Raw genomic sequence first — 23,225 nt, 5'->3', positions numbered from 1 at the left:
CATTGAAAAGTCAAACGGCGCTCCTTCCCTTCCGAGCTCTCCCATCTGCCCAAACAGTGGTTTACCCCCACATATGGGGTATCAGCATACTCAGAACAAATTGTACAACAACTTTTGGGGTCCAATTTCTTCTCTTACCCTTGGGAAAATAAACAATTGGTGGCGAAAAATCATTTTTGTGAAAAAATATGATTTTTTATTTTTGCGGCTCGGCATTATAAACTTCTGTGAATCACTTAATGGGAAATACTTTCCAAAATGGTGTCACTTTTGGGGGGTTTCAATGTTTAGGCACATCAAGGGCTCTCCAAACTCAACATGGCGTCCCATCTCAATTACAGTCAATTTTGCATTGAAAAGTCAAATTTGCTTCGCTTACGAGCTCTGTCATGCGCTCAAACAGTGGTTTACCCCCACATATGGGGTATTGGCATACTCAGGACAAATTGTACAACAAAGTTTGGGGTCCATTTTCTCCTGTTACCCTTGGTAAAATAAAACAAATTGGAGCTGAAGTACATTTTTGTGAAAAAAGGTAAATGTTCATTTTTATTTAAACATTCCAAAAATTCCTGTGAAACACCTGAAGGGTTAATAAACTTCTTGAATGTGGTTTTGAGCACCTTGAGGGGTGCAGTTTTTAGAATGGTGTCAAACTGGGTTATTTTCTATCATATAGACTCCTCAAAATTATTTCAAATGAGATGTGGTCCCTAAAAAAATGGTGTTGTAAAAATGAGAAATTGCTGGTCAACTTTTAACCCTTATAACTCTGTAACAAAAAAAAATTTGTTCCAAAATTGTGCTGATGTAAAGTATACATGTGGGAAATGTTACTTATTAAGTATTTTGTGTGACATGTCTCTGTGATTTAATTGCATAAAAATTCAAATTTGGAAAATTGCAAAATTTTCAAACTTTTTTGCCAAATTTCAATTTTTTTCACAAATAAACGCACGTAATATCAAAGAAATTTTACCACTATTATGAAGAACAATATGTCTCAAGAAAACATTGTCAAAATCACCTGCATCCATTGAAGCGTTCCAGAGTTATAACCTCATAAAGGGAAGTGGTCAGAATTGTAAAAATTGGCCTGGTCATTAATGTGCAAACCACACTTGGGGGTAAATGGGTTAATGAACAATTTGTTAATATGTCACATTTTTCTTTAAAAAAGGGGTACCGTTTATACTCGAGTATAAGCCGACCCGAGTATAAGCCGACCCCCCAAATTTTGCCACAAAAGACTGGGAAAACTTATTGACTCAAGTATAAGCTTAGGGTGGAAAATGCAGCAGCTACCGGTAATTGTCAAAAGTAAAAATAAATGCTCCATACCGTTCATTATGGCCCCATAGATGCTCCATATAAAGCTGTGCCATATATAATGCTCTGCACCATTCAGTATGGCCCCATAGATGCTCCATATAAAGCTGTGCCATATATGATGCTCTGCATTGTTCATTATGGCCCCATAGATGCTCCACATAAAGCTGCCCCATATATAATATAGAATGCTGCTGCTGCTTGCAGCTCCTCAGCGTCCCGTCTCGGCTTCTCTCCGCACTGACTATTCAGGAAGAGGGCAGCGCACACTAGTACATCTTCGCGCCCTCTGACCTGAACAGTCAGTGCAGAGGACGGGAAGACGGAGCGGCGCCCGGCGGGTGGAACGTGGACAGGTAAGGCTGCTTTCACACATCAGGTTTTTGGTTTCAGGCTAAATCCGGCAAATTTGCTAAAAAACGGATCCAGCATAAATTGTGAAAAACTGATGCACCGGATCCGTTTTTTTTAGCTGGATCCGGCTCTCTGTACTGCGCATGGTTTTTGACTTCCTGGTGGGAAGAGAGAGAGAGAGGAGAGAGAGATAGATAGATAGAGATAAAAACGGATTCGGCTGCCGGAAACGTTCATTCACACATGCGTTTATTGCCGAAAACGTCCCTTCAGGCTTTTTCGCCGGACACAAAAAACGTTGCAGGAGACGTTTTTTGTGTCCGGCAAAAAAGCCTGAAGGGACGGATCCGGCACAAAACGGATGAAACGCATGTCCTTCAGGCACAATCCGCCGCTAATACAACTCTATGGGAAAAAAATGGATCCAGTGTAAGAAAAAAACGGATCCGGATTGTGCCTGAAACTGCCGGATTGTGCCTGAAAGAAAAAACATGATGTGTGAAAGCAGCCTAACTATGACATACTTACCTGCTCCCGGCGTCCCTGGCTCCTTATCCCGGACAGCTGGTCTCCGGGTGCCGCAGCCTCTTCCTCTGTCAGCGGTCACTGGCACCGCTCATTAGAGGAATGAATATGCGGCTCCACCCCTATGGGAGTGGAGTCCATATTCATAACTTTAATGAGTGGTCCCATGTGACCACTAAACAGGGGAAGAGCTGCGGCACCGAAGACCATGGGACGGGCAGGGGGAGCGCCAGGAGCGCCGGGACTAGGTGAGTATATGACAGTCCTCTCTCCCCCTCACCTGCCGACCCCACCGCCGACCGTAACTCGAGTATAAGCCGAGAGGGGCACTTTCAGCCCAAAAATTTGGGCTGAAAATCTCGGCTTATACTCGAGTATATACGGTATTCTGATATGTGATTTGAAGTTAACATATTCTCTTGATATTTTTGAATACCTTTGACAGTATTACTAAGGTCTGAAAACTATTTCTTTGGTTGTATTTAGAAATATTGCAACTACATGCTGTTCTTAATAAATAAACTAGTTTATGAAAAAAAATAAAAATACAGTATATTGAGCAGCAAGAAAACCCCACATACGTTTTAAATCAGCTTATATAATGGGTGGACTGATTTGGTCAATAAGAAGGACCAGGGAAAGAACATTCCCATTCGCTATATTTCAGTTTCTTAACTTTAATGTTCGGTACATGAGATGTCTGAGTTTCATGGGTGAATTTTTTTTCTCAGATATCTAAGCTTTGATTGCTGAATAACTCGTAGTTTATGTGAAATGTATTTGTTTTTATATATATATATTTGATGAAGTAATGTGACTTTGTATTTAAAGCTATACAACGGTTATCCCTCACTGGTTGGCTGGCTGCCAGGGAATCATAGAAAACTGAACAAATGCCACAATGAGATGCAGAACTTTGTAAGGGAGACCTTCACAAGAAAACGGAGAGAACTGGATGTGAACAATCAGAGAAACCTTATTGATGCCTTCCTTGCAAAGCAACAAGAGGTATAGTATTCCAGTATTTAAAAGGGGTCTGTTAGCAATTTTGATCCTACAAAATGCTGACCATTCAGAATAGGAGAGCAATAGAGGTGCTATAAAGGGTATTTCCATCTCCAAGATTTTATAGTAGTAGTAATAATAATAATATTAGCAACAACCTCCAATTAGAAATGTAGTATAATTCTTCTGATAAGCTGTGTTATTTACCCCATGTGCAGGGCATTACAGGAGCTTAAGTATCCATGGTTACAACCAGTAACAATTAACTGTCACTATATGAGAAGCCGCAACTTGTGATGAGCGAGCACTAAAATGCCTTGGCGCACATTACTCTTATCGAACCTGCTCGAGTGCTCTTCCTGATTAAAGATTGGTGCTCCCCCACAATTGAGCACATTTTGGAAACTAGACCCCCCAAGGAACTTATCTAGATACATAGTGAGCACTTTGAACCCCCCCGGTGCTTCACAACTTGATCCATAAAAATGAAAAAGTACTTTTTTTCACAAGATAATGTTTTTCCCTCAATTTTTTCATTTTCACATGGGCAACAGGATAAAATGGATCCTAAAATTTGTTAGTCAATGTCTCCTGAGTACGCCGATAACTCAAATGTGGGGGTAAACCACTGATTGGGCACATGGCAAGGCTCGGAAGAGAAGGAGCACCATTTGACTTTTTGAATGAAAAATTAGCTCCAATCGTTAGCGGACACCATGTCGCGTTTGGAGAGCCCCTGTGTGCCTAAACATTGGATCTCCACCCACATGTGACCCCAATTTGGAAACTAGACCTCCCATGGAACTAATCTAGATGTGCGGTGACCACTTTAAACCCTCAAGTGCTTCACAGAAGTTTATAACGCAGAGCCGTGAAAATAAAAAATCATTTTACTTTCCTCAAAAATTATTTTTAGGCCCACAATTTTTTATTTTCACAAGGTTAATAGGAGAAATTGGACCACAAACGTTGTTGTCCAGTTTGTCCTGAGTACGCTGATACCCCATATGTGGGGGGAACTACTGGTTGGGAACACATTGGGGCCCAGAAGGGAAATAGTGACGTTTTGGAATGCAGACTTTGACGGAATGGTCAGTGGGCATCATTGTTATGAACTGGTGATTCAGAACCACAATGGACCTAGTGGTTAAGAGCACGCAAGGTGACCTGATAGTTACTAATAACATAGGACGAGCTCTGAGACGTGGGAACTCTGCTGACCGCAATCCCTAATCCTATCATACCACTCTAGAGGTAGCCGTGGAGCGCTCCTGTCCAGACCTAGGCGCCTCGGGCACAGCCTGAGAAACTAGCTAGCCCTGAAGATAGAAAGATAAGCCTACCTTGCCTCAGAGAAATTCCCCAAAGGAAAAGGCAGCCCCCCACATATGACTATGAGTAAAGATGAAAATACAAACACAGAGATGAAATAGATTTTAGCAAAGTGAGGCCCGACTTACTGAATAGACCGAGGATAGGAAAGATAGCTTTGCGATCAGCACAAAAACCTACAAACAACCACGCAGAGGGAGCAAAAAGACCCTCTGCACCGACTAACGGTACGGAGGTGCTCCCTCTGCATCTCAGAGCTTCCAGCAAGCAAGAAAAACCAATATAGCAAGCTGGACAGAAAAAATTGCAAGCAAAAGTAACACCAGCAAAACTTAGCTTATGCAGGGTAGACAGGCCACATGAACGATCCAGGAGAGAACAAGACCAACACTGGAACATTGACTGGAGGCCAGGAACAAAGAACTAGGTGGAGTTAAATAGAGCAGCACCTAACGACTTAACCTCGTCACCTGAGGAAGGAAACTCAGAAGCCGCAGCCCCACTCACATCCACCAGAGGAAGCTCATAGACAGAACCAGCCGAAGTACCACTCATGACCACAGGAGGGAGCTTGACCACAGAATTCACAACAGTACCCCCCCCTTGAGGAGGGGTCACCGAACCCTCACCAGAGCCCCCAGGCCGACCAGGATGAGCCAAATGAAAGGCACGAACCAGATCGGCAGCATGAATATCAGAGGCAAAGACCCAGGAATTATCTTCCCGACCATAACCCTTCCACTTGACCAGGTACTGGAGTTTTCGTCTCGAAATACGAGAATCCAAAATCTTCTCCACTATATACTCCAACTCCCCCTCAACCAAAACCGGGGCAGGAGGATCAACGGATGGAACCACAGGTGCCACGTATCTCCGCAACAATGACCTATGGAATACATTATGGATGGAAAAAGAAGCTGGAAGGGTCAAATGAAAAGACACAGGATTAAGAACCTCAAAAATCCTATACGGACCAAAGAAACGAGGCTTAAACTTAGGAGAGGAAACTTTCATAGGAATATAACGAGATGACAACCACACCAAATCCCCAACACGATGTCGGGGACCCACACAGCGCCTGCGGTTAGCGAAACGTTGAGCCTTCTCCTGGGACAATGTCAAATTGTCAACTACATGAGTCCAAATCTGCTGCAACCTATCCACCACAGTATCCACACCAGGACAGTCTGAAGACTCAACCTGCCCTGAAGAGAAACGAGGATGGAAACCAGAATTACAGAAAAACGGCGAAACCAAAGTAGCCGAGCTGGCCCGATTGTTAAGGGGGAACTCAGCCAAAGGCAAAAAGGACACCCAATCATCCTGATCAGCAGAAACAAAACATCTCAGATATGTTTCCAAGGTCTGATTGGTTCGTTCAGTCTGGCCATTTGTCTGAGGATGGAAAGCCGAGGAAAAAGACAAATCAATGCCCATCCTAGCACAAAAGGCTCGCCAAAACCTCGAAACAAACTGGGAACCTCTGTCAGAAACGATGTTCTCCGGAATGCCATGTAAACGAACCACATGCTGGAAGATTAATGGCACCAAATCAGAGGAGGAAGGCAATTTAGACAAGGGTACCAAATGGACCATCTTAGAGAAGCGATCACAAACCACCCAAATAACTGACATTTTTTGAGAGACGGGGAGATCCGAAATAAAATCCATAGAGATATGTGTCCAGAGCCTCTTCGGGACTGGCAAGGGCAAAAGCAACTCACTGGCACGAGAACAGCAGGGCTTAGTCCGAGCACAAATCCCACAGGACTGCACAAACGAACGTACATCCCGCGACAGAGACGGCCACCAAAGGATCTAGCCACCAAATCTCTGGTACCAAAGATTCCAGGATGACCAGCCAACACAGAACAATGAACCTCAGAGATAACTCTACTCGTCCATTTATCAGGGACAAACAGTTTCTCCGCTGGGCAACGGTCAGGTCTATTAGCCTGAAATTTTTGCAGCACCCGCCGCAAATCAGGGGAGATGGCAGACAAAATTACCCCCTCTTTGAGAATACCCGCCGGCTCAGGCAAACCCGGAGAGTCGGGCACAAAACTCCTAGAAAGGGCATCCGCCTTCACATTTTTAGAGCCAGGAAGGTACGAAACCACAAAGTCAAAACGGAAGAGAAACAGCGACCAACGAGCCTGTCTAGGATTCAACCGTTTGGCAGACTCGAGATAAGTCAAGTTTTTGTGATCAGTCAAGACCACCACGCGATGCTTAGCTCTTTCAAGCCAATGACGCCACTCCTCGAATGCGCACTTCATGGCCAGCAACTCTTGATTGCCAACATCATAATTACGCTCAGCAGGTGAAAACTTCATGGAAAAGAAGGCGCATGGTTTCATCACCGAGCCATCAGAATTTCTCTGCGACAAAACAGCCCCTGCTCCAATCTCAGAAGCATCAACCTCGACCTGGAACGGGAGCGAAACATCTGGCTGGCACAACACAGGGGCAGAAGAAAAACGATGCTTTAACTCCTGAAAAGCTTCCACAGCAGCAGAAGACCAATTGACCACATCAGCACCCTTCTTGGTTAAATCAGTCAACGGTTTAGCAATACTAGAAAAATTATTGATGAAGCGACGATAAAAATTAGCAAAGCCCAGGAACTTTTGCAGACTCTTCAGAGATGTCGGCTGAGTCCAATCATAAATGGCCTGAACTTTAACAGGGTCCATCTCGATAGTAGAAGGGGAAAAAATGAAACCCAAAAATGAAACCTTCTGAACACCAAAGAGACACTTTGACCCCTTCACAAACAAAGAATTCGCACGCAGGACCTGGAACACCATTCTGACCTGCTTCACGTGAGAATCCCAATCATCCGAGAAGACCAAAATATCATCCAAGTATACAATCAGGAATTTATCCAGGTACTCTCGGAAGATATCATGCATAATAAACTGAAACACTGATGGAGCATTAGAAAGCCCGAATGGCATAACCAGGTACTCAAAATGGCCCTCGGGCGTATGAAATGCTGTTTTCCATTCATCACCTGGTTTAATACGCACAAGATTATACGCACCACGAAGATCTATCTTGGTGAACCAACTAGCCCCCTTAATCCGAGCAAACAAATCAGACAGCAGCGGCAAGGGGTACTGGAATTTGACCATGATTTTATTTAGAAGGCGGTGATCAATACAAGGTCTCAACGAACCATCCTTCTTGGCCACAAAAAAGAACCCCGCTCCCAATGGCTACGACGACGGGCGAATATGACCATTCTCCAAGGATTCCTTTACGTAACTCCGCATAGCGGCGTGCTCAGGCACAGACAAATTAAACAGTCGACCTTTAGGAAACTTACTACCAGGAATCAAATCGATAGCACAATCGCAATCCCTATGCGGAGGTAGGGCATTGGACTTGGGCTCATCAAATACATCCCGGTAATCCGACAAGAACTCTGGGACCTCAGAAGGGGTGGATGATGAAATAGACAGAAATGGAACATCATCATGTACCCCCTGACAACAACAGCTGGACACAGACATTGATTTCCAATCCAATACTGGGTTATGGACTTGTAGCCATGGCAACCCCAACACGACCACATCATGCAGATTATGCAACACCAGAAAGCGAATATCCTCCTGATGCGCAGGAGCCATGCACATGGTCAGCTGGGTCCAGTACTGAGGCTTATTCTTGGCCAAAGGCGTAGCATCAATTCCTCTCAATGGAATAGGATACTGCAAGGGCTCCAAGAAAAACCCACAGCGCCTAGCATACTCCAAGTCCATCAAATTCAGGGCAGCGCCTGAATCCACAAATGCCATGACAGGATAGGATGACAAAGAACAGATCAAAGTAACGGACAAAAGAAATTTTGACTGTACCGTACCAATGGTGGCAGAACTAGCGAACCGCTTATTGCGCTTAGGACAATCGGAGATAGCATGAGTGGAATCACCACAGTAGAAACACAGCCCATTCTGACGTCTGTGTTCTTGCCGTTCAGCTCTGGTCAAAGTCCTATCGCACTGCATAGGCTCAGGTTTATGCTCAGATGATACCGCCAAATGGTGCACAGTTTTACGCTCACGCAAGCGTCGACCGATCTGAATGGCCAAAGACATAGACTCATTCAGACCAGCAGGCATAGGAAATCCAACCATGACATCCTTAAGGGCTTCAGAGAGACCCTTTCTGAAAATTGCTGCCAGCGCACATTCATTCCATTGAGTGAGCACAGACCACTTCCTAAACTTCTGACTAGTGTTGAGCGATACCGTCCGATACTTGAAAGTATCGGTATCGGATAGTATCGGCCGATTCCCGAAAAATATCGGATATCGCCGATACCGATATCCGATACCAATACAAGTCAATGGGACATCAAGTATCGGAAGGTATTCTCATGGTTCCCAGGGTCTGAAGGAGAGGAAACTCTCCTTCAGGCCCTGGGATCCATAGGGATGTGTAAAATAAAGACTTAAAATAAAAAATATTGATATATTTACCTCTCCGGCGGCCCCTGAACTCAGTGCGGGTAACCGGCAGGCTTCTTTGTTCAAAATCAGCGCTTTTAGGACCTGAGAATCACGTCCCGGCTTCTGATTGGTCGCGGGCCACCCATGTGACCGCCACGCGACCAATCACAAGACGCGACGTCACCGCAAGCTATTAACGCGCTCATTTTAAAAATGAGCGCGTTAATGACTTTCAAAGACGTAGCGGCTTGTGATTGGCCGCGACCAATCACAAGCCGCTACGTCTTTGAAAGTCATTAACGCGCTCATTTTTAAAAATGAGCGCGTTAATAGCTTGCGGTGACGTCGCGGCTTGTGATTGGTCGCGTGGCGGTCACATGGGCGGCCCGCGACCAATCAGAAGCCGGGACGTGATTCTCAGGTCCTAAAAGCGCTGATTTTGAACAACGAAGCCTGCCGGTTACCCGCGCTGAGTCCAGGGGCCGCCGGAGAGGTAAATATATCAATATTTTTTATTTTAATTCTTTATTTTACACATCTCTATGTATCCGATACCAATACCCGATACCACAAAAGTATCGGATCTCGGTATCGGAATTCCGATACCGCAAGTATCGGCCGATACCCGATACTTGCGGTATCGGAATGCTCAACACTACTTCTGACAATATATCTCTACCTCATCCTGACCCTGACACAGAGCCAGCAAATTTTTCTCTGCCTGATCCACTGAATTAGGTTCATCATAAAGCAATCCGAGCGAAAGGAAAAACGCATCAATATCACATAATGCAGGATCTCCTAGCGCAAGGGAAAATGCCCAGTCTTGAGGGTCACCACGTAATAAAGAAATAATGATCTTAACTTGTTGAACTGGGTCACCAGAGGAGCGGGGTTTCAAAGCCAGAAACAGTTTGCAATTATTTTTGAAATTCAGAAACTTAGCTCTATCTCCAGAAAATAAATCAGGAATAGGAATTCTAGGTTCTAACATAGATTTCTGAACCACAATGTCTTGAATTTTTGTACTCTTGCAGTGAGATGATCCACACAAGAAGACAGACCTTTAATGTCCATCACTACACCTGTGTCCTGAACCACCCAAATGTCTAGGGGAAAGGAAAGACAAAACACAGTGCAAAGAAAAAAAAATGGTCTCAGAACTTCTCCTTTCCCTCTATTGAGAAGAATTAGTACTTTGGGCCTCCAGTACTGTTATGAACTGGTGATTCAGAACCACAATGGACCTAGTGGTTAAGAGCACGCAAGGTGACCTGATAGTTACTAATAACATAGGACGAGCTCTGAGACGTGGGAACTCTGCTGACTGCAATTCCTAATCCTATCATACCACACTAGAGGTAGCCGTGGAGCGCTCCTGACCAGACCTAGGCGCCTCGGGCACAGCCTGAGAAACTAGCTAGCCCTGAAGATAGAAAGAGAAGCCTACCTTGCCTCAGAGAAATTCCCCAAAGGAAAAGGCAGCCCCCCACATATAATGACTATGAGTAAAGATGAAAATACAAACACAGAGATGAAATAGATTTTAGCAAAGTGAGGCCCGACTTACTGAATAGAGGATAGGAAAGATAGCTTTGCGATCAGCACAAAAACCTACAAACAACCACGCAGAGGACGCAAAAAGACCCTCCGCACCGACTAACGGTACGGAGGTGCTCCCTCTGCGTCTCAGAGCTTCCAGCAAGCAAGAAAAACCAATATAGCAAGCTGGACAGAAAAAATAGCAAGCAAAAGTAACACCAGCAAAACTTAGCTTATGCAGGGTAGACAGGCCACATGAACGATCCAGGAGAGAACAAGACCAACACTGGAACATTGACTGGAGGCCAGGAACAAAGAACTAGGTGGAGTTAAATAGAGCAGCACCTAACGACTTAACCTCGTCACCTGAGGAAGGAAACTCAGAAGCCGCAGCCCCACTCACATCCACCAGAGGAAGCTCATAGACAGAACCAGCCGAAGTACCACTCATGACCACAGGAGGGAGCTTGACCACAGAATTCACAACACATCATGTTACGTTTGCACAGTCCCTGATGTGCCTAAACAATAGAAACCCCCCACAAAAGACTCCATTTTGGAAACTTGACCCCCCAAGGAACTTATATAGATGCATGGTGAGCACTTTGAACCCCCAAGTGCTTCAAAGAATTTTATAACGCAGAGCCGTGAAAATAAAAAATCATTTTTTTTCCTCAAAAATTATTTTTTAGGACGCAATTTTTTTATTTTCACAAGGGTGACAGGAGAAATTGGACACCAAACGTTGGTGTCCAGTTTGTCCAGAGTATGTTGATACCCCAAAGATTGGGGGAACCACTTTTTTGGCACACGTCGGGGCTCGGAAGGTAAGTAGTGATGTTTTGGATTGCAGACTTTGATGGAATGATCTGCGGGCATCATGTTACGTTTGCAGAGCCCCTGATGTGCCTAAACAGTAGAAACCCCCCGCAAGTGACCCCATTTTGGAAACTAGACCCCCAAGGAAGTTATCTAGATGTGTGCGAGCACTTTGAATCCCCAAGTAAGGTTGAGCGAAACGGATCGGACAAATTCAAAAATTGCCGACTTTCGGCAAAGTTGGGTTTCGTGAAACCCGACCTGATCCTAGTGTGGGATCAGCCATGAGGTCGGCATCAGCGCACCAAAGTCGTGTTTTGTATGAAGTTTTCAGTGCCATTTCTCATCCAATGAAGGAGGACGTAGAGTGTGGGCAGCGTGATGACATAGGTCTCGGTCCCCACCATCTTAGAGAAGGGCATGACAGTGATTGGCTTGCTTTCTGCGGCATCACAGGGGCTATAAAGGGGCGTGCACATTGACCGCCATCTGACTTCTGCCGATCTTAGCATAGGAAGAGGTTGCTGCAGCTGCATCAGAAGAAGGGATATAGTTAGAGAGGGAAATTTAACCCCGAAACTGCTTGTGCTGTAGCGATTTCCACTGTCCAACATCACCTTTTCTTTGCAGGGACAGTGGAGTTTATATTTTGTGCATCAGCTCTGTAGCTTATTAGGCTGCCCTATAAGGCTCCCTGATGGCTGCATTGCTGTTTGTACGCCGCTGTGCAAACCAACTGCTTTTTTAAAAGCAAAAATCCTGTTGCTCCTTTCTGCATAGTTCTCTTGTTTATTTGTCCACACTTTTGTGTGCATCAGTCCTTTTTATTGCTGTCATACTTGTCCTGAGATCATTGTAGGGAGATTGAAATTGTAATACAGCTCTTGTATTTTTTTTAATATATCTTCCAGCCACATTCTGCCACTTACATTGTTTAGTGTTGTACACTGGGCCTGAGTTTTGGTGCAGTCTCACCCCCCCCCCAAAAAAAAAAGGGAGATTCAAATTGTCACAAAGTGGATCTACGTCAGTTCTGTTAGTTTGGCCTATATCAGCCAGCCACGTTCTGCCACTTACATTGTGTAATGTTGTACACTGGGCCTGAGTTTTGGTGCAGTCTCCTCCCCCCAAAAAAGGGAGCTTCAAATTGTCACAAAGTGAATCTACGTCAGTTCTGTTATTTTGGCGTATATCAGCCAGCCACGTTCTGCCACTTACACTGTGTAGTGTTATACACTGGGCCTGAGTTTTGGTGCAGTCTCCCCCCCCAAAAAAAAAGGGAGATTCAAATTGTCACAAAGTGGACAAAGTGTCAGTTCTGTTAGTTTGGCGTATATCTTCCAGCCACGTTCTGCCACTTACATTGTGTAGTGTTGTACACTGGGCCTGAGTTTTGGTGCAGTCTCCCCCCCCAAAAAAGGGAGATTCAAATTGTCACAAAGTGGAGCTACGTGAGTTCTGTTAGTTTGGAGTATTTCAGCCAGCCACGTTCTGCCACTTACATTGTGTAGTGTTGTACACTGGGCCTGAGTTTTGGTTTAGTCTCCCAACAAAAGAAGGGAGATTTAAATTATCAACAAGTTTATATATATTTTCATCCTTGTTGTACAGTATCATATAACGGTTGTTATTTTGGTTACATTTTCCCAAAAATGAGGAAGTCCGGTGGAAGAGGCCATGGGCGGTCGTTGCCAGCTGATACTGATGGTGGTGGTGGTGGTGGTGGGGGGATCTGGTGGTAGTGGGAAAAGCAAAATAGCACTTAAGGCTCGAGGTGTTGAGCCAGCGTCATCGTCTGGCTACACAAGGCCTCGAAGGCTCTCTTATCTGGGAGTAGGAAAACCGCTTTTAAAGCCGGAGCAGCAGGAAAAAGTTTTGGCTTTCCTTGCTGACTCAGCCTCTAGCTCTTTCGCCTCCTCTTCAGAAAATTCCAAATATAAAAGCAGTGAGTTGTCAGTGGATGCTCCCGGTCAAGAATAAGTTGCTTCCTTGTGTCCTTCACCCAAACCAAAAGTGAAGAATGCGGCAGGCGACACTACAGTTTACTCCATGGAGCTCTTTACACATACCGTGCCTGGGTTAGAAAGGGAAATTGTTAACAGCCCATTACAAGATGAATCGGACCTGGAGTGCACTGATGCACAGCCACAGCTAGATTATTATGCTGTTCCATTGACTCAGATCACTACATTGCCCTTACAGTGTACTGAGCCAGAATCTGACCCTGATGAGACTATGGTGCCCCTTCCTGAACGCTATAGCACCTTACACGGTGACACAGAGGAAGGTGCACATGACATTTAAGAGGAGGTGATAGATGACTCAGTTGTTGACCCAGATTGGCAGCCATTGGGGGAAGAGGGTGCCGCTGCCAGTAGCTCAGAAGCGGAGGAGAATGATCCGCAGCAGCCATCTACATCGCAACAGCTTTCATCAGGCAGGCTCGTATCTGGTCAAAAAATGTTTGTCAAAAACAAAACCAGTTTTAGGACAGTGTGGCCATCCTGTTAAAGTAGCACAGCATGCAATGCCTGAAAAGGTATTCTGGAGCGCCCCCAGACACAGGGCCACAGGTTACTCGGTACCGGTCCTCTCTGTCTCAGTTCTGGGGTTGTCATGGTGGCGGGACCCGGTCCGTGACCCTGCTAAGGGGCATCCAATAAAAGGGTAGATGGTAGTTTGTCAAGGGTTCGTGATGCCACCTGTGGTGTTCGGTCAGGGCGACCGACGCTGCTTGGTGGTCCACTGGGGTGATGGAATGGCAGCTAGATGGTATACCTTCCCACAGGTGAAGTGTATCCCCAGGGCTTCCCAGTAGTGTAGGTGGCGATGGTGTGAGGCGCAGTTAATAATGAGGACACAGGGTTGCAGTCTCTTTACCTCTTTACTGGTGACTTCAGGATCCTCAATCCGGAGCACTGTTAACAGGGCTGTCTGAGACCGGCCGGTCCGAAGGCACATCCAGAGTTCCCTTTGCAGGTGGAAATCAGTGCCTACCAACTAGTGCCTGTGTTGCAGTCCTTCCCTGCTGAGCATTCAGGATAGTCCTCACAACTGTCATTTCTATTCTGATGTTCTGCTTCGTCCCCCAGTTTGTTATGGCTAGGATGCACCCGTTTGATGGGAAGGCTCGGAGCTATTCTGGCTGTCCTGCCTCTGTTTGAAGTAATGCTTGGAGTCAGTTACTTCCTCGGCGTTCTGGCCACCGGCTAAGCGCCTCAGTAGGATGTTGCCAATCTCGGGGCACAACTCCTACTGGTTCTCCTTTGTGCTTTGATCTCGTTTCTCACTTCTCCACAATATACTTCACTTCGTGTCCTCGTTTAAGATACCACCGCAAGGTAGTGCAGGCGCGGTTCTGTAACGATCTGTCCTTGTCGCTAAGTCACTGCAAGGTTCCCACGCCTGACAGGGACCCCTCTGAATCTTCCCCGCAACACCCCATGCCACGGGATGTTGCCTGGACTAAACCCAGCCAGCTTCTGACTAACTTCCTATCCAACCCCCAGTTTTACCAAAGTGTGAGGAGTGGCCTAATAAATAGAACCTTTTGCTCCCCCTGGTGGCCGGAATGTGAAATGTAGTGTGTGACTGTGATACCTGGTCAGGTGAACTCCTTTAGTGCCATCAGACGTACCATCACTCCCCTTAGTGGCAGAGCGACAATACTGCAACGACCAGGTCTCTGGGGCGCTGCATATTCCATAGTAGGAAAAGTGTAGTGTGGCAATTTTTTAACCAAGATCCGAATGATCAGTGCAAAGTTATCTGTAAGAAATGCTTAAAGACCTTTAGCAGAGGGAAGAATCTCCAAAATTTAAACGCAACGTGCATGCTTAGACATTTAACCAGCATGCACTTGCAAGCCTGGACTAACTACCAAACACCCCGTACCGTTGGTGCACCTGCTCAGAAAGAAGGTAGTCAGCAACACTACATTGCTTCCCTCACTGTTAGCCCACCGGTTAGGACACCACCAGCAGCAAATGTGGAGGTATCGACGCAAGGCCAAAGCTGTCAGGGAATCACACTGACTCCACACTGTACTCCACTGAACAAAGCAATGCCGCCTGTTTAGTCCTGTTTCCAATTTTGAAATGCTTTTAGCCTACTTTTTTCTTGTGGGCCTACAAACTGTGTCTGCTCCACTCATTACAGTCGTACTCCACTGAACAAAGCTATGCCACCTGTTTAGTCTTGTAGCTATTTTGAACTGCATTTAGCCTACTTACTTATTTAGGCCTACTAACTGTGTCAGTCCCTCATTACAGTTGTCCTCCACTGAACAAAGCAAGGCTGCCTGTTTAGTCCTGTTACCAATTTTGAACTGCTTTTTGCCCACTTTTTCTTGTGGGCGTAAAAACTGTGTCTGCTCCACTCATTATAGTCATACTCCACTGAACAAATCAATGCCGCCTGTTTAGTCCTGTTTCCAATTTTGAAATGCTTTTAGCCTTTTTTTCTTGTGGGCCTACAAACGGTGTCTGCTCCACTCATTACAGTTGTACTCCAGTGAACAAAGCTATGCTGCCTGTTTAGTGTCATGATCCCAATGGCAGGGGATCACTAAAGGACAAGCACAGATACAAACAAGCTCTAGGGCGATGGAACCTGAGCTGACCGCGACCCTGAACCTAACACACAAATAAAAGTAGCCGGGGAACGTGCCTACGATGATCCTAGACGTCTCGCTCCAGCCGAAGATCTAACTTCCCCTATTAGAAGAAACACAGACCTCTCTTGCCTCCAGAGAAATCCCCCACAGAAATAGCAGCCCCCCACATATAATGACGGTGAAATGAGAGGAAAGCACATACGCAGTATGAAAACAGTTTCAGCAAAATGAGGCCCGCTAAAGCTAGATAGCAGAGGATACAAAAGTGAACTGCGCGGTCAGCGAAAAACCCTTCAAAAAACCATCCTGAAATTACTTGAACTCATGTGCCAACTCATGGTACATGAGGAGCAATTTCAGCCCACTAGAGCAACCAGCAGCAAGAATCACATATCTGCAGGCTGGACTAAAAACCAAATAAAGCAAAACACCAAAACAGGAAAATCAAACTTAGCATGACCAGAAGGTTCTAGGAGCAGGGAGCAGAGGTAACAAGACACACTGGATACATTGAAAACCGGCGAGGAACTGCCAGCAAAGCCAGGTTAAATAGGAAACTCCCATATGCTGATGGAACAGGTGGAACCCAGAAACCCAGGAAAGACAAGTCACCCAGTACCATCAGTAACCACCAGAGGGAGCCCAAAAACAGAACTCACAACAGTACCCCCCCCTTGAGGAGGGGTCACCGAACCCTCACGAGAACCACCAGGGCGACCAGGATGAGCCCTATGAAAAGCGCGAACCAAATCATCAGCATGAACATCCGAGGCAACCACCCAAGAATTATCCTCCTGACCATAACCCTTCCACTTGACCAAATACTGGAGTTTCCGTCTGGAAACACGAGAATCCAAGATCTTCTCCACAACATACTCCAATTCTCCCTCCACCAGCACTGGAGCAGGAGGCTCAAGCGAAGGAACAACAGGTACCTCATACTTCCGCAACAACGACCGATGGAACACATTATGAATAGCAAACGATGCCGGGAGATCCAAACGAAACGACACAGGGTTAAGAATTTCCAAGATCCTATAGGGACCGATGAACCGAGGCTTGAACTTAGGAGAAGAGACCTTCATAGGAACAAAACGAGAAGACAACCACACCAAGTCACCAACAAGAAGTCGAGGACCCACGCGGCGACGGCGATTAGCAAACTGCTGAGCCTTCTCCTGGGACAACTTCAAATTGTCCACCACATGACTCCAAATCCGATGCAACCTATCCACCACCATGTCCACTCCAGGACAATCAGAAGGTTCCACCTGACCAGAGGAAAAACGAGGATGAAACCCCGAATTACAAAAGAAAGGAGAAACCAAGGTAGCAGAACTAGCCCGATTATTAAGGGCAAACTCGGCCAGCGGCAAAAAGGTAACCCAGTCATCCTGATCAGCAGAAACAAAACACCTTAAATAAGTTTCCAAGGTCTGATTAGTTCGTTCAGTCTGGCCATTCGTCTGAGGATGGAATGCAGACGAAAAGGACAAATCAATGCCCATCTTAGCACAGAACGTCCGCCAAAATCTAGACACAAACTGGGATCCCCTGTCAGAAACGATGTTCTCAGGAATCCCATGCAAACGAACCACATTCTGAAAAAACAGAGGGACCAACTCAGAGGAGGAAGGCAACTTAGGCAAGGGTACCAGATGAACCATTTTAGAAAAGCGATCACACACAACCCAGATGACGGACATCTTTTGAGAGACAGGGAGATCCGAAATAAAGTCCATGGAAATGTGCGTCCAAGGCCTCTTCGGGATAGGCAAAGGTAACAACAATCCACTGGCCCGAGAACAGCAAGGCTTAGCCCGAGCACAAACCTCACAAGACTGCACAAAAGAACGCACATCCCTCGACAAGGAAGGCCACCAAAAAGACCTGGCCACCAAGTCTCTAGTACCAAATATTCCAGGATGACCTGCCAACGCAGAAGAATGGACCTCGGAGATGACTCTACTGGTCCAATTATCCGGAACAAACAGTCTCTCAGGTGGACAACGATCAGGTTTACCCGCCTGAAACTCCTGCAAAGCACGTCGCAAGTCTGGGGAGACAGCAGACAAAATCACCCCATCCCTAAGGATACCAGAGGGCTCAGAATTTCCAAGGGAGTCAGGCACAAAACTCCTAGAAAGAGCATCCGCCTTCACATTCTTTGAACCTGGCAGGTATGAAACCACAAAATTGAAACGAGAGAAAAACAGTGACCAACGAGCCTGTCTAGGATTCAGACGCCTGGCAGACTCAAGGTAAATCAAATTTTTGTGATCAGTCAAGACCACCACACGATGTCTAGCACCCTCTAGCCAATGACGCCACTCCTCAAATGCCCACTTCATGGCCAAAAGTTCCCGATTACCAACATCATAATTCCGCTCAGCCGGCGAAAACTTTCTAGAAAAAAACGCGCATGGCTTCATCACTGAACCATCGGAGCTTCTCTGTGACAAAACCGCCCCCGCTCCAATCTCGGAAGCATCAACCTCAACCCGAAAAGGGAGCGAAACATCTGGCTGACACAACACAGGAGCAGAAGAAAACCGGCGCTTAAGTTCCTGAAAGGCCTCCACAGCCGCAGGAGACCAATTAGCAACATCAGCACCCTTCTTAGTCAAATCCGTCAAAGGCTTAACAACACTAGAAAAATTAGTTATAAAACGACGATAGAAATTAGCAAAGCCCAAGAACTTCTGTAGACTCTTAAGAGATGTAGGCTGCGTCCAGTCACAAATAGCCTGAACCTTGACGGGATCCATCTCAATAGTAGAAGGGGAAAAAATATACCCCAAGAAAGAAATCTTCTGGACTCCAAAGAGACACTTTGAGCCTTTTACAAACAAGGAATTGGCCCGCAGAACCTGAAACACCTTCCTGACCTGCTGAACATGAGACTCCCAGTCATCAGAAAAAAACAAAATATCATCCAAATACACAATCATAAATTTATCCAGATATTCACGTAAAATATCGTGCATAAAGGACTGGAAGACTGAAGGAGCATTAGAAAGTCCAAAAGGCATTACCAAATACTCAAAATGGCCCTCAGGCGTATTAAATGCGGTTTTCCACTCATCACCTTGCTTTATTCGTATAAGATTATACGCACCCCGAAGATCAATCTTAGTGAACCATTTAGCCCCCTTAATGCGAGCAAACAAATCAGTCAACAATGGCAAAGGATACTGATATTTTACGGTAATCTTATTCAAAAGACGATGATCTATACAAGGCCTCAAGGAACCATCTTTTTTGGCCACGAAAAAAAAACCTGCTCCCAAAGGGGACAAAGATGGACGGATATGTCCCTTTTCCAAGGACTCCTTAACATAATCCCGCATAGCAGTATGCTCTGGCACTGACAGATTGAACAAACGACCTTTAGGAAATTTACTGCCTGGAATTAAATTTATAGCACAATCGCAATCCCTGTGAGGAGGAAGCGAACTGAGCTTAGGCTCCTCAAAAACATCCCGATAGTCAGACAAAAACACAGGAATCTCAGAAGGAGTAGATGAAGCGATAGAAATCGGAGGTGCATCATCATGAACCCCCTGACAACCCCAGCTTAACACAGACATTGATTTCCAGTCAAGGACTGGATTATGAGTTTGTAACCATGGCAGACCAAGTACTAGAACATCATGCAAATTATACAGTACCAGGAAGCGAATCACCTCCTGATGAACGGGAGTCATACGCATGGTCACTTGTGTCCAGTACTGAGGTTTATTCATAGCCAAAGGTGTAGAGTCAATTCCCTTCAAAGGAATAGGGACTTCCAGAGGCTCCAGACTAAACCCACAGCGATTGGCAAATGACCAATCCATAAGACTCAGGGCAGCGCCTGAATCCACATAGGCATCGACGGAAATGGATGATAATGAACAAATCAGAGTCACAGACAGAATGAACTTAGACTGTAAAGTACTAATGGCAACAGACTTATCAACCTTTTTTGTGCGTTTAGAGCATGCTGATATAACATGAGCTGAATCACCACAATAAAAGCACAACCCTTTTTTCCGCCTATACTTTTGCCGTTCACTTCTGGACTGAATTCTATCACATTGCATTATCTCAGGTGACGGTTCAGACGACACCGCCAAATGATGCACAGGTTTGCGCTCCCGTAAACGCCGATCAATCTGAACAGCCATAGTCATAGACTCATTCAGACCAGCAGGCGCAGGGAACCCCACCATAACATCTTTAATGGCCTCAGAAAGGCCATCTCTGAACTTTGCAGCCAGAGCGCACTCATTCCACTGAGTAAGCACCGACCACTTCCGAAATTTTTGACAATAAATTTCTGCTTCATCTTGCCCCTGAGAGAGGGCCAACAAAGCTTTTTCAGCCTGAATCTCTTGGTTAGGTTCCTCATAGAGCAAACCCAATGCCAGAAAAAACGCATCCGCATTAAGCAACGCAGGGTCCCCTGGTGCCAATGCAAATGCCCAATCCTGAGGGTCACCCCGCAGGAAAGATATAATTATCTTGACTTGCTGAGCAGGGTCTCCAGAGGAGCGAGATTTCAAAGAAAGAAACAACTTGCAATTGTTCCTAAAATTCAGAAAACGAGATCTATCTCCAGAAAAAAACTCTGGGACAGGAATTCTAGGTTCAGACATAGGAGCATGTACAACAAAATCCTGTATATTTTGAACCTTAGTGGCAAGATTATTCAGGCTGGAAGCCAAACTCTGGACGTCCATGATAAACAGCTGGGATCAGAGCCATTCAAAGATTAAGAGGAGGAGGAAGTAGCCAGGCTGCAATAAGGCTAGGCAGCAAACTCTGAGGGGGGAAAAAAAAAAAAAAAAAAAACAACTTCCTCAGACTACTTATCCTCCTACTTCAGCCAATACAATTAACACTTTGTGGGCCGGTTATACTGTCATGATCCCAATGGCAGGGGATCACTAAAGGACAAGCACAGATACAAACAAGCTCTAGGGCGATGGAACCTGAGCTGACCGCGACCCTGAACCTAACACACAAATAAAAGTAGCCAGGGAACGTGCCTACGATGATCCTAGACGTCTCGCTCCAGCCGAAGATCTAACTTCCCCTATTAGAAGAAACACAGACCTCTCTTGCCTCCAGAGAAATCCCCCACAGAAATAGCAGCCCCCCACATATAATGACGGTGAAATGAGAGGAAAGCACATACGCAGTATGAAAACAGTTTCAGCAAAATGAGGCCCGCTAAAGCTAGATAGCAGAGGATACAAAAGTGAACTGCGCGGTCAGCGAAAAACCCTTCAAAAACCCATCCTGAAATTACTTGAACTCATGTGCCAACTCATGGTACATGAGGAGCAATTTCAGCCCACTAGAGCAACCAGCAGCAAGAATCACATATCTGCAGGCTGGACTAAAAACCAAATAAAGCAAAACACCAAAACAGGAAAATCCAAACTTAGCTTGACCAGAAGGTTCTAGGAGCAGGGAGCAGAGGTAACAAGACACACTGGATACATTGAAAACCGGCGAGGAACTGCCAGCAAAGCCAGGTTAAATAGGAAACTCCCATATGCTGATGGAACAGGTGGAACCCAGAAACCCAGGAAAGACAAGTCACCCAGTACCATCAGTAACCACCAGAGGGAGCCCAAAAACAGAACTCACAACAGTTTAGTCCTGTTAGCTATTTTGAACTGCATTTAGCCTACTTACGTTTTGGGCCTACTAACTGTGTCAGCCCCTCATTACAGTTGTCCTCCACTGAACAAAGCAATGACGCCTGCTACCCCCCCACAACTTTAGCCAAATGACCCCCAGTTTTCAATGCCTAACTACTATTATGAAGTAAATTAAGATTGACAAGCTTCAGTAATACGAAATGATGTTTTTGGCATTAAAATGGGCACTGTAGGTGTTTTCCTGTCCTCCACTCACTGCCGACTTTGATTCCCATTGACTTGCATTGGGTTTCGTGTTTCAGTCGGCCCCCCCGACTTTTTGCAATAATCGGCCGATTTCACCCGACCCGACTTTTGACAAAGTCGGGTTTTCAAAACCCGACTCGATCTTAAAAAAGTAAAAGTCACTCAGCTCTAGTAGTGGGCAGTATTTGAATACCAGCTTCAACATGCCCATTGGTATTCCACTCAGCATTCTGCACATAACAAGTTACGAGTGGCTATGGAAGTATGACATCTGTGACGAATCAACCTAGATGATGAATGGCAATGTCGCCATAATCAGTGTAATTATCCTGCCTACATACCTCCTCAGGATCCAAAGAGTAATATTTCTCCTTGCATAGAATAACATGTCAATTATGCAGACGTGAGGAGATATTTGAGCAGCAATGCTCCGCTGGGAAATAAAAACGGAGAGGAAGAAAACTAGAACTCCAGTGCCACCTTGTCTTTTATCCTAAGTCATGTGACAAGTCTCTTTGTAAAGTCGATATTGACTTTTTGGATTGCTACTTCCTATAGGTGACACTAGAGTTCTAGTCCTCTTCCTCTATGAAGCGAAAATTTGCATATATCTACTCAAACGCTCACTGCTCACAAATAAAGAGGAAGGCTTGCATACAGACCTGGCAGAGATGGAGGAAGAAAGTACACAGGATGCTTTGTGCTTGTCAATTCCCTGTCCAGTAGGCAGGCGTGCATGTGTCCAGCACTGCAACTATCATTCCACATTTGCAAGCACCATCATTAATCACTTCCACTTGCTTGTCCCAATGCACCTTTAAGCTGTCCCTACCACAGACCTTGAAACACAAAGAAAATATCCAACAACCCACCCAGCCACAGGCTAAATGGTCACATTTACAGACTGCTTGCTCTGTAATCTTGACTTTCAGACTGGTGGACACTTTGGGTTTCTGCAACCTCATGGCGGCGTACTTCCCTCACCTTACACCAGCACGTATCTCATAACAGCACCCATGCCATGACCAATGCAGCTACTGTGAATGTCATTCTAACAACCGACATGTGGACAAGTCTTGTGGATAAGAATGCTATACTTCTTTTACTACTGCATCCTTATGCACACAAGGATGGAAAAAGATGGGAAGATATAGCCAAAGGACCCTAAAGAGGCTAAGAGTTGCCTAAACCTGACTCTGAATTGTCTCTGTTTGACTGCAGAGTTTGGCACTTTAAGATTACCAATCATAGAATAGTAGAGTTGGAAGGGACCTCCTGGGTCATCTTATCCAACCTCCTGCTCAAAGCAGGATTCACTGCTTCATCCCAGACAGATGTCTGTCTAGC

General features: G+C 45.5%; 1 protein-coding gene across 1 annotated transcript in view; it reads left to right on the top strand.

Moving 5' to 3' along the window:
• Window positions 1–23,225, top strand: part of LOC138638740 (cytochrome P450 2B4-like) — a 421,931-nt gene that overhangs the window by 263,451 nt on the left and 135,255 nt on the right. Inside the window, exon 9 of the mRNA XM_069728285.1 lies at window positions 3,040–3,216. Within this exon, the coding sequence (XP_069584386.1) occupies window positions 3,040–3,216 (177 nt within the window). The remainder of the gene's footprint in view (window positions 1–3,039; window positions 3,217–23,225) is intronic.

This window comes from Ranitomeya imitator, chromosome 5, assembly GCF_032444005.1.
Source record: "Ranitomeya imitator isolate aRanImi1 chromosome 5, aRanImi1.pri, whole genome shotgun sequence".
NCBI lineage: Eukaryota > Metazoa > Chordata > Amphibia > Anura > Dendrobatidae > Ranitomeya > Ranitomeya imitator.
This window is presented reverse-complemented; position numbering and strand designations above follow the sequence as displayed.